This window comes from Tursiops truncatus, chromosome 6 (assembly GCF_011762595.2).
Source record: "Tursiops truncatus isolate mTurTru1 chromosome 6, mTurTru1.mat.Y, whole genome shotgun sequence".
Classification (NCBI taxonomy): Eukaryota; Metazoa; Chordata; class Mammalia; order Artiodactyla; family Delphinidae; genus Tursiops; species Tursiops truncatus.
The window spans coordinates 47269477-47282076 of NC_047039.1; the positions used below are offsets into that span (position 1 = coordinate 47269477).

General features: G+C 43.2%; 1 protein-coding gene across 2 annotated transcripts in view; it reads left to right on the plus strand.

Annotated features, from left to right (window-relative positions):
* Positions 1 to 12600, plus strand: part of SLC24A2 (solute carrier family 24 member 2) — a 237159-nt gene that overhangs the window by 160914 nt on the left and 63645 nt on the right. The window contains exon 4 of one of the 2 annotated variants that reach the window (XM_019934886.3): positions 7660 to 7710. The exons of the other annotated variant lie outside the window; for it this stretch is intronic. Coding sequence (XP_019790445.1) covers positions 7660 to 7710 — 51 coding nt within the window. The remainder of the gene's footprint in view (positions 1 to 7659; positions 7711 to 12600) is intronic. 2 annotated transcript variants of the gene reach the window in all.

Sequence of the window (12600 nt, forward strand, 5' to 3'; positions counted from 1 at the left end):
AAGAAGTTGGAGTATCTGGGGACTCGCTTGGGCGTTTCATCATGAACCATCTGGACGATCCACAGTAGTGACCACACATTATTGTTCACTGTCCGAGGATGAGAATTCCCATATAATTGTATGGCATCTCCCTCTGTGATCCTCACCTACCTTTCCGAACCTTTCATTGTGTTTTTCACATTCCAGATATTTCCCTGCAAAATAATTGGGAACAGTTATACCTAATGGGCAGTGTTCATTCCTCTCCAAAAGAAGATTGTTTTAAAAAATTTACTCTGTCGGCTCATGTGATGGCAGAGCTGGATGGGCAAGGACATGCAAAAAAAGAGGGTATTAGTCATGGCATCATAGCAGCTGCATTGGCCTGACATGGACTCAGCCTTGGTGTCCCAGAGGAGCCTGAGGTGATAGGTAAGCCTTGAGGGAGACAAGGAAGAGAACCAGAGTCCTTGACCTTCTGGAGAAGGGTGACCTAACAAGGACCCCTCCCAGTTCCAATAGCCTAACTGGTCTCATTTCTTCATTCATTCATTCAAGTAATATTTATAAGAAAATTGGACTAAGCCTCCTGATTTTAAACCAAAGATTACAAATTGCTGGGCCAAATATGACCCAGAGTGTTTTTGTTTTTTTTTTAATTTGGAATTAGTTGCCAACATTTACATCAGGAATTTTCACATAAAAGTCCGGATCTCTGGCTTCCCTTGAATAATCAGATCTATCAGCACTGTAACTGCCTTCCCCCATGGAGTGGGAGCTGACTGGCTGCTGCCCCTCTTTAGGCACGCACTGGCCAGTTTTCCATAATCCTCACCACTCCCTATTGTCGTCCCCAGTCCACTTTCTCACCTACACACCTGGCCCCTGTGGTTCATTGATGCTTTATCAGAATGCTGCTGTACTCCAGACACTGGGCCAGCTGCTGGGGATCTTTCTGACCCCTGATTTGGCCGCCAATGTAGTATCAGTATTTCCTAGTGACTGGGACTGATATCAGCAGATGGACATCAACAAGGAGATACATGTAGAAAGTGAGGGAGATAAGAACAACAGCAGTAACAAACCAGTGTGTCTGGGTTTGCAGGAAGCTTGAAAAGGAAGAGTGAGTATTTCATGAAGGGGCTGGATTCAGAGGACGTGAAAATCAGGTGATAAATGTCTAAGAGGTGGTGTGTGTGTATGTACATAAATCCTACTTGACATCAATAGCTGATGGAGGGTTACCCACAAGTTCAGCCCTTTGTTTTCATTTGGAAAGTTCTTGCCTTGCTTCCAAAAGCCTAAGTGAGTGGTTTTAATCTCATAGAAGAAAAAGCAGCACTCGTTAGCATAGTTTGGAAGAGCCGAATATGAAAAGAACCCCATAGGGCAAAACCACCTCCGTTTATACCTTGTATATGACATAGATGTTTTACCACATGTTGGGTACAGCTGTCCCCAGGTAACCGTGTATTCAGGAGCCTCTTAGGGAAGTTTAACACACAAATATCATTCCCCCACAGACTGTTAAGCAGAGCTTCTGCAATGAGTCAGTACTTTAAAAGCTTTTTTTGAGTGAGAATTTGAATCTGAAGGTTAAAATATTCCTTTTCTTCTGACTTGAGTCTGAAGTGAGAATATGGTTGTTTCCTCACTTAACCTCAATCTCTTATTAAAGTTTTATTTTTTTAGTTAAAACAAAATTACTTGCCTTGACATGAACATTTGATATAAAAGAATAATGACCAAAGAAAGCCTTTTAATGGAAAGCAATTAATTTCAGTGGTCCATGCAGCCCTTTTTTAGGTAAAATCAAACAAAAAGCTTTAAATTGGGCTATATTAGAAATATCTTTTAACTCGGAATACTTTTTTGTCTGCGCTAGGTCTTCATTGCTGTGCATGGGCTTTCTCTAGTTGCGGCGAGCGGGGGCTACTCCTCGTGGTGGTGCGCGGGCTTCTCATTGCAGTGGCTTCTCTTGTTGCGGAGCACAGGCTCTAGGTGCATCGGCTTCAGTTGTTGTGGCGCACGGGCTCAGTAGTTGTGGCTCACAGGCTCTAGAGCGCAGGCTCAGTAGTTTTGGCGCATGGGCTTAGTTGCTCTGCGGCATGTGGGATCTTCCCGGACCAGGGCTAGATCTCGTGTCGCCTGCATTGGCAGGCGGATTCTTAACCACTCTGCCACCAGGGAAGCCTATACATGTTTTTTTTTTGATGAAAAATTTTCACACAGGAATAGAAGAGAAGCAAGATCAACCCACATACCCTGCAAGAAACTTAAAAATTGTATAGATCTACAAATATAAATGTTATGTTTGTAGGGAGTGAACGGAAAATGACAAATACACAACTCTCATACTATTCATTCACAAAACCTCAATAATGAAAATAAATTCACAAATTAAAAAAAAAAGAAAGGAAACCATCTCAGGCTAAAATGTTAATACTGCCAAACATGGTTCTGGAAGTTAGCCAGGGCAGCCTTTCATTAAACTGAAAGTTTTCCTTTTGACAGTCTTCCTTATGTTTAAGATGTCTAGTGGGGGTTGTTGACTTGCAGACATTGAGCATTGACATTGACATTGGTGCCCACCTGCAGAGATAATTAGAGTTTGATAGGATCTAACAACCTCATGCTGGGCTGAAATAGATATTCCTGTTGGAACTTTGGCAGACAACGAAGAGAGGTACCAATTATTAAGGATGCCTCTGCCACCCAGCACAAAGTGCTATAGAGACATGTTCTTATCTGATCCTCCAAAAACCCTCCTGAGAATAGGTGTTGATTGCTCTTGTCCCCATTTTACTGAAGAAGAGACTAAGGTGCAGAGAGGATCACCCAGTTCATAAGTAGTAGAACCAAGCTTTGAATGAGCTTTCTTATCTGTCTCACTCAGAAGTACTTTTTTTTTTTTAGTTTAGTTTATTGAGGTATAGTTGATTTACAATGTTGTGTTCATTTCTACTCTACAACAAAGTGATTCAGTTATACATATATATAAATTCTTTTTTATATTCTTTTCCATTATGGTTTATCACAGGATATTGAATATAGTTCCCTGTGCTGTATAGTAGGACCTTGTTGTTTATCCATTCTGTGTATAAGAGTTTGCATCTGCTAATCCCAACCTCCCAAGCCATCCCTCCCCCACCCCGCCCCCTGAACTTTGATAGTGATATTATGGTATCAGCAGTCCAGAAGCCTTAGACATCAGTGCCTGCCTTCCTCACTTCAGCAAGTCCAGGGAAGTTCAACAAACCAAAGCATCACTGTTATTTGGGAACTGTGCATTTATATGCTTCGTTTAGGAAATGCGAGGAGAGCATGTGATATGAGAAAAGCACTGTTCTAGTTGGGAGAGATCCAAAGAGGAATCCAAAGAGGGTCTCAGCCTCCAACATGTGGAGAGACAGTCTTGTGTGCAGATATTAGAAGGAAAGGTGCATAGGTCCAAAGCTGGAACATGGTGGTCAGACGAATGAAGGGTCTGCTTTTTACCGCCTGTTCCAATGGTTACGGTCCATGTTTTGACATTCCCCATAGATCTGAGAGTAGAAGGGCAGGACTGACGAAGAAATTTCTTTCTAATTCTAGCCCCAGCAAGGCAAAATATCTTTTATTGTTGGGCAACAAATAGCTATTTTAAACTTCTATAAGTACTGTTGAATTAGTTTTAACAGACTAAACCCGTGTAAAACACCAAGTTCTCTAAGTGTTCTGCTCCATTTCCCATAGGTTCTCTTCCACTCTTCTTGATGATGCTTGCAATAATGAAGCTGCCCATTACCGATTGCTTAGTGGGTGTTAATATCTCATCTACTCTTCACCACAACTTTGTGGGGTAGATATAGTCATGCCACTTTACAGCTGAGGACACTAAGGCTCAGAGAGGTAAATTTGCTCAAAGTCACACAGCTAATAAGTGGCAAATCTTGGGTTCAAACCTATACCCTGGCTTCAAAGTCTATGTTCTTAACTTCTGTTTGCTACTGAAAATAATGCTTTCATGGATGTGATGTAATCTGGTATCTGTACACACCTCCTTGATAGGTATTAGACAACTTTACCAAGAAACTACTGTCTGTTGTTTAGAAACCTTAATTTTTAGATCTTCAAACTCAGTTCAAACCGGTATCAAAAATAAAGCAGCTCTTTGATTTAAGAAAACAAACAAATTAATCATTTTTTTCCATCAACCAACACTTAATAAATACTTGCTCTCACTGATTTCTCTACCTCTATTCTTCATTCTAACAAAATGAATTCAGCATAGATGCTTCTGTTGACTTTCTGTTGTATACGTCAGAATTTTGAGGCCTGAAAGGTGAGAAGTCACTTTTCTGCTGCTCCTGTCTGGGGAGATTTGCTGAGAAAAGGGTTAAGAATGCCAGAGGCTTCAAAAGTAGAGCTGAGAAGGTCAACGTTGGAAGGAGAAATCTGTGTCCATGCCCTTTTTAAGAAAGGAAGAAATTGGGAGCCCAAAACACTAGTCCTTATTCAGATTCTTTGAGACTAAAGATAAGATCCTTCCCTTGACTTGTCAACCAAGAAATATGGACAAGAATTCAGAGGTACCTTAAAGCCAGGTGATGACGTTGCTGACAAGACCTGAAAGGAAGTGGACAGAGGAATGACAAAAGGTTCAAGCCCTCCTAGAGGTCTGGGAGCTTGGGTGCCTGTGGACCCAGCTGTCCAACTAGCATGAGCGAGTGTGGGCACCATGTTAGACAGCATTCCCAATCGGCTCATAGGCTCATCTCAAACACCAACCACTGGGTTCTGGAATTTTTCTTAGGCTGTATGTCTTCTTAGAGAAATGTTACCTAGAAGAGGCACCAGGTGGTACCCAGCATGATATTCACTGCTGATTCATCCCTCTTCCAGTCCTGGCTGCCTCTTGCTCAGTTGACGTAATGGAAGTTGCTCAATGGTACTAAACAGCAGCCTCTTGAATCCCCCCACTTCTCCCTCCCATCCCAAAGAAACTCAGCTTGGATTGGGCGCAGTTTGAATCTTAATCCAACGGTGCTAAAGGTGCCCTGGCTCCTGTCCATGGGGAGTGTGCTGACTGGAGGCCATTGCCCCTTCCCGGTGAGTTTTCGTTCATGCCTCTCAGACCACTTTCCATGAGGTGTCCATGGTATGTGGGACACCAGCCAGGTGCGTGATGCGCTCTTGCTCATGTTTGTCCTAGTCGCATGTCACACTCCTCTTCCTACACCCCCTGAGCCCCTGGTCCAAGGAAGGGAGGCACCAGCTCTCGGAGATGCTGTCCCACCAGCCCCAGGATGCTGCCCTGACCATTTGAAAGCGTTGAGGTGCTGAGTTCACCGTCTCACCATGCCGTTGCTGTCAGTGTTAAAAACTTCATTCCAGTAGGCTGGTTTCCTTCACACTCTTGCGTGCCCTTTCTTTAGTAAGCAACAAACATGGTTCCCTTCACTTGGGCAAATATTGTTCCCTTGCCCTCCTAGCTCACTGTGCTTTAAGTTGCTACATCACCTGTTGTTATTCAGCCCTTCACTGCTCTTATTCTTTCTCTTCCACCACCTTTAGCCTCCTTTTTTATATGTTTTGTCCAATTCTTGTCCCCCTGCCCCAGTCCTCATTCAAGGAAGCAGCTAAGAAACAATCTAGGTATTGCCACAGCAGCAAGAATGTGTGACCTTTGTCAGTCACCCACAGATCCAATTTTGACTATGTAAAAATAAATTAATTAAAGAATATGATTGTATTTATTTATACCTGGCTCCAGGAGAGAGGAGGTAAAAAATAATCACGTCTGCCACAGGCAGATGTTTGAAAGTTTCGGATTGAGACATGAAGACCAGTGTGTGCATACAGAGAGGTTGCATCTCAAAAGACAAAAATACAATAATGTATCTTCATTGTGTAGAATATGGTTTACACGCAACTTTGCAAACACAGAGCTGCCCACGTTCTGTTTCCTCGGCAGGTAAAGAGAATGCCAACTGCTTATTCTACTGCTTTACCTCAGGGAAAGAGTAGAGGTTACAAAAAAATTAGTTGGCTGATATAATTCATCAATTTACTGCAAGATTATACACACACACACACAAGTACAAATGCATAGATTATGTGTAAAGCCACCATGAACATGTGTTTTAATATTTATGAAGGTATTTGGATCATTTTAAAATCCCAAACTTGTGCAATGTCATATACATAATAGACTACTCTTCTTAAAATACCAGAAAAAAAAAATTTTCTACAGAAGGCAATCCCCAGAAGTCATTTTTTTTTTAAAACTTCCTTGTTTTTACACAAAATTCAATTTCTTATTGAAGCACTTGCATCCTTTGTCGTGTATCTAACAAAATCCAGAAAAGGCAGGATTTTGCAGAAACATAAAGATGAGGTGATTTTTCTCCCCAAGGCGTAATTTTGTGTCGGTGTGTTAAAATAGCTTTAGGTAAAATTTTAGGCACATGGGGAAAGAATATATATAGAATGTGTATAATATAAGCAGAAGAATATTTATTATTGTGTTTTAAGCTAAAGCCTTTTGTACACAAAACCCATCAGTTCTTAGTTCATTCACATGTGAATTTTTAGCAGTCGACCAAGTTAATGAGCCATGGAAGCATTCTACAGATTCACAGGAATATCTCTTGAGTGTCATTAATTTCTTGAATTTTTATTGGGAGAGTGTTGTTATGACCAGGGAAAATATTTCGAACCTGCTCACAATGATGCTTCAGAAAACCTGGAATTTTCAGATGAACAAGAATGAAAGTTTCTATTTTAGAACTGAAGTAAGAAAACAGAAATGGTGCGTCCCCACCCCCTCCGTCCCTCCACCCAAGCTGCCACTTCCACCAGCTGAGTGAGAAGAGCTTGCTTTCCGCCCGTGGTTTCCATTACAGCCGAGTCCTTTGGTGAGCTGCACCCAGGAGATTGCCTCCTGGCCCCTGCAGTCTGTACAGCAGCAGACAATGCCCTGAGCTGGGAGTTGTGGCTGCTCTGTCACCTGTCTGGGCCACGTGCCCTTCCCTGGGAATACGCCTCCCCCTTCCTCCCAAAGCTTTCAACGCCTTTCCCATCCCCCGCCCCTTCCCCCCGCAACACACACCAAAGCATGCTGCACCCATGGTATTCAGTGCTTTCTGTCTAAAGTACAAGATTAGAAATGAAAGGGAAGTTTAGAACCTGGTTTTTTATTGGGGATTTTCCCAGGTAGCCTTCCTTACTAATCTCTAGGAAGTAGTTCTATTGGAGAAAAGCTGTGAAATGAACTCCTGGGACTGCTGTTCCACGGCAAGGAATCCTGGTGTCTACAAGCCTCAGTGGGTCTGGGCATTGCCCTTGTCCAGCCCTTTCTCTTGGAATGTCACCTCTAAAAATTATAGGCCTAGGCTGGACCTGGTGTGAAGATATCTTTGCCAAGTATTTGTTTCATCAGATGTTAAAATAACTGTGTCCTATTCTGGAATGCAGGGCAAGTCCTACCCCCGGTGGAATAATATATTTTAAGTGATTTCTGAAAGTGGGTCGTGAAAGCCATCCGCCACATGGCCCATGTTTGCACATCTCTATATAGTTACAGTTGCAGAATTTGACAGTGTAACTCTGAATCTGATTAATTGAGAATGTGTAAAAACAAAGTTCTTGCATTACAGCTCGTTCCTTATCTTTGTGTCTTTTACTGTGATGTTGTAGAACTTGGATCATATGGAAAACTAAAATATTATGACACAATGACTGAAGAAGGTAAGAATGATTTTAGAATTGTATGCACTGGCTTTTTATTTCGTTTATGGTGTCTGTGGCTTGCCCATTTTTTTTTAAATTTCTTTTCCCCCTCTTTGCATGACTTCAGTGACATTGTGTGTTTTATTATTCTTTCCACATTTTCGTCTAGTTTTTGCCATCGTGTTGGTTTGGAATTGGAGACGTGCAATACCATGAGCAATCATGTTATTCCATTCAGACGATCCAAACCATCTCAGTTGTGTAACACAGTCAGAGAAATGGTGTCAGCAACATAAGCACAGGCCCACACCCACTGGGTCATCATTATTTCCTCCACGTGCTCACAACATGTAGAAACACATCGAACCAATACTCTTCTTTTAATATGCCCCAGTTTCAGAGGAGGGGAGGTTCTGGTAATATTCTGATTTATGCAAAGGAATGAGCGATCTAAAGGAACCACTAGGCCCCAAACCAGTCGGAGACCTGTTTCTGATGCAGAGGGCCGTGTCCTTAGCTGTCACAGTCCCTGTTAACTCACCCAAGAGAGGCCAGGGCCACCATTCCAGCCAGTGGGATTGTATATATTGGGATTCACACTCCGTGAGATTGGACGTATCATTTTAACCATTGCCCCTGAATAAGTGAAGTCTGGCAGAAACTTCTTTTTCAGTGTATCTACTGATGAATTCCAGGCTCTGTCCCAGAGCACGGCCTTGCCCCAGTCAGAATGACTTTTCTGAAATACGTGCACCACGGAACAGCAATTTGAGAATTTTTGCTTTCTTGTAAAGGGAGTTGTTCTCTTGCCCTATCTCTCACACATACCTCTGCCTTTTGACTAATAAATAATATTTGTAAGTTATGAAAACATTTGGAGTTTTCCCGTGAGTTTTACACTGATATTGACAAGAAATCAAAAGGTACCCTAGAAGGGGAATCAGTTAATTTTATCCTTCAACATGAGAGAAACTCCCCAAAGTGTTGTATATCTTATTTTCAGCTTCTAGTATTTCTGAGTTGCCTTAGCTTGCCAAAGATCTCCTAGTTGCTTTGCAGGAAGCAGGACATCCAACAGCCCTCGGTAAGAGCAAGCCCTTTCCAGCCCCTCCCCACTCTGGCTTCTGCACTGTACCCGGGCCCTTCTCTGCTGCTACCTCTGTGCTTTCAGTTAACCACTGTGATGTTTTCTAAAGCAGCAGGCCACAGTAAGGATCTCAGACTGGGCTCTGTTGTAGCCCAGGGCCCTCCCAACAACCTGGGGAAATGCAGACCCTTGGGCAGTGAGAGCCCCAAAGGCAGAAAGCTACCTATGAGAATCAGTATTCCACCACCGCGGGGATAGAAAGAGCAATCTGTACCTTAAAGGAAGGCTCCTGTCCCGGCTGTTATTTTTAGTTCGTGTCTTCAAACCACTTTGATTTTTCTTGGTGATTGGCTTGGGAGGCCAAAGGTTTGGGCCTCACTGATTTTATAATTCGGTTCGGGAGTCTCACAGCCCTCAGCCTCGGCCTCATGGCTTGGGCAGCTGGTGGGTTTGTTACCTTCTACCTGAGCAGTGACGACCCCTCACTTTTCTCTCCTTCCTCCATCCTGTCCTCTGCCTGCTGCCCTTAGCTTCCTGTGGCCGGAGCAGCTTCTGGCTCTCTGTTGCCTCAGTTGCCCCTTTTCTCCCTTACTGTTCCCTTCCTTCCTCTTTCCACATCTATTTGAGCAAATGTGGCCATCCGAGTGTTCCCTTAATCTTCCCACGCCAGACAAACCAAGATTATGCGAAGATGCAAAAATGCTACTTCCGAGCTGATGCTACCACTTGCTATCGAACAGCTGGGCTTTCTAGGCAGGGAGACAAAGCCAAAATAATATCTGGAATGAGAAGGCTGACCAGCTTAGCAAGATTGTGAAATCTTCGCAAGATCGTGAAATTGTCTTTGGGGGCCCTCATGGTCACCTTTAACGTTCCTTATCCTTCTCGTGACTGCCCCATTCCTTCATGCGTATCCCTTTGTGCCCCATGCTTAGCTGAAAATTCATCCCTGTTACGGTGATAGCTAATAATAGCTAAGGGAGCACTTGAAAAGCATGTTCTATGAAATACTACTTCCAGATCATGTCATTAGGAATTTTGCAACAATTGGGGGAAAAAAAGAAAGCAAGCTTGATTTCATAGTTAAATAAGCAGGAGAGCTTCTGAGTGAAGTTAAATAGATTTCTTTACCACGTGACTTGTCAGAGCCTTCAATATGTACCCATGCACTGCAGCATATAATAGTAAATCGTATAGAGGGATGGAGTTTGCAGTATTTCCCAGACTTTTTTGGTCAGAGGACCCATTCTTCCACAGAGCCTCTTGCGGAACTCTTTTAGAAATGCTGGTTAAGACATTATCCTTCACCTAGAATAGGAACCTCTGAAAGATTCAGAAGTTTTCTAAACACATAGCAATCCCTCTCAGGCACTCATGGAAAGGATACTTTGGAACAGGAGGTCTCCCTACAGCCCCCTCACATTATACCCTTTGGCAGCTGCCTCTGTGACAAGCCAGGCCTGGCTTAAACCTAATTCTGGGATTCAACTTAAAAGACGCTCAGTAACCTCAGACCTGGCAACCACCATGCATGACTTCTTCAGATTCTAAAGGGCCTCCCCCCTCTCATTGAAAATAATAGCAACGACTGTGATATATATCACTTCCATGTTGTACAGTTTAAGGAGATATAATAAAGGTGAAGATGTTATGGGCAATAGGGGACTAGTATAGCCTTCAGGAAATGTCCCCCTCCGTTTGAGCATTTCTTTTCACAATTTTAGAAATGTGACTAGCCCTTGACAGGGCTTTATTGTAATTGCCCACGTGACTGGTCATTATTTGTAGCTGTTTCCAGAGAGAGCTCTGGATGTTGCGTGACATCAGGTACTTGCAACGAGACCTGTTTTATCTTTATTCCCTAAAGTGGATTAAATGGAAAGATGAATTATATATGCCACCCCCTGTCCTAAGAGAAATGGTGTGATGATTTCCTCAATATAGAGAATTGTCCAGCACAGATTCAGTTTATTATTTTAAGCACCTACTGTATGCAAGTTATTCTGCTGGGTGCTTTGTTGAAACACAAGATTAAAAGGTGGGCAGTTTGCCCCATGGAACTTGTAGACGGGGGAGAAGTAAAGCACAGCAATCACTGAGCCACCAGGAAGAGAGTGGTAAGTACCACAGGTGCTCAGAAAAAGATGACAGACTATGGGAGAAGGAAAGGTTGCTTTCAGCGGGGGGCGGGGTGGGGAGGGATTTCGTGGAGGTGATCTTTGACCTGCACCCTAAAAGATCAGTAAATACGGAGTAAATTGGGAAAGGAGGAGTGGTAAGTTCCGAGCCACCCGGCTGAGAGAAGGATGAAAAGAGGGGCCACACCAACCCTTACTGGGTGCCTCCCACCTGCCAGGTGCAGTGCTGTGGGCTTTTTATATATTCTGTGTCATTTACTCCTTGTGGTGATCACATAGGTAGATTTTACTGAAGATGAGAAAACCAAAGCCCAAAGAAGTGTTGTATTAGATGAGGAAATGAGGACACAGAGAAGAAAAGTAATTGGCTCTGGGACTCGTAGGTAGTAAGTTGAGATGAAGGACCGGAACTCAGGACTGTGGCATGCCACACCCTGTCCTCTCAGCTCCACTGTGGTTGCTCCACAAGGTGGAATGAGGAACTGGACAGTGCAGATTGGCTACAGTGTAGGAGTGGGAAGAAAGGCTTGATGGAGACCAGACCATGGGAAAGGTTGAACCACAGACTAAGAATGACAGTGAGCTATTGACTGAAACATGGCCCCCCTACTGGAACACTTTACCATTAAAATGTTACTTTAATAAAACAATCTATTTACTCTCAGACACTGGACAAAAGCATAACATTTTTTTAAAAATTTGCCCCTCCCCTCGGAGCCCTTTCCCTCCCTCCCTTGTCTTCAGGTGCCCAGAACATAAATGGGAACAGCTCCCTGGGCCACACCCAACTCCCTCTCCCACCCCGAGCCAATCAGAATTTTATCCACTCAGTCATTCATTCCCTAACATATTCTTTCAGCAACACTCAGTATGGACCAGGCACTAGACTGGGTGCAGGGCCTGTGGAGATGAAAGACAGTGCTTCTCCTGAAGAATTCACGCTCTAGTGGGAGACGTAGGCAGAGAGATGAGTAGCGTGATGGGCAGAGCCGAGGTGCCAGGGGAGCCCAATGGAAATGAGGCCAGGCTTCTCAGAAGGGGCCATGTCTCCACTGCCTCATTCCTGCCTGCCAAGGTGATGACTCTCCCACCAGCCACCTGATTCTAGTGTGTTCACTTGATAATAGCTGAGCACCTGCCTCTGTATGAGTCATGTTCCTAGACTTGATAGATTCGTGAGCTTCACTCCTCCCAAAGACTCTGTTTCCCTCAAGATGTTTCCAAGGATACAAACAAAGGACTCCAGGGCTAGTCTTTTGGTGACCTCAGATCCCCCTACATAGGCATCCATCCCTTTATCTCCTCATGGGGTGATACTGAATATTCTTGGAAGAGCAGTCTCCAATTTTTACTTAATGTCAATAACCCAGAGTTTAACACTACTATATATAAAATAGATAAACAACAAGGACCTACTATATAGCACAGGGAACTGTATTCAATATCTTGTAATAACCTATAATGGAAAAGAATCTGAAAAAGAATATATATACACGTACATATTCACATGTACATGTATAACTGAGGTGTACACTTGGCTGTACACCTGAAACTAACACAACATTGTAAATCAACTATACTTCAGTTAAAAAATAAATAAATAACCCATAGTTTATTTCTCATCTGCAGCCACCCAAATTTCATACCATTATCACTCCAGAACATCCTCAATAAATTGAACTT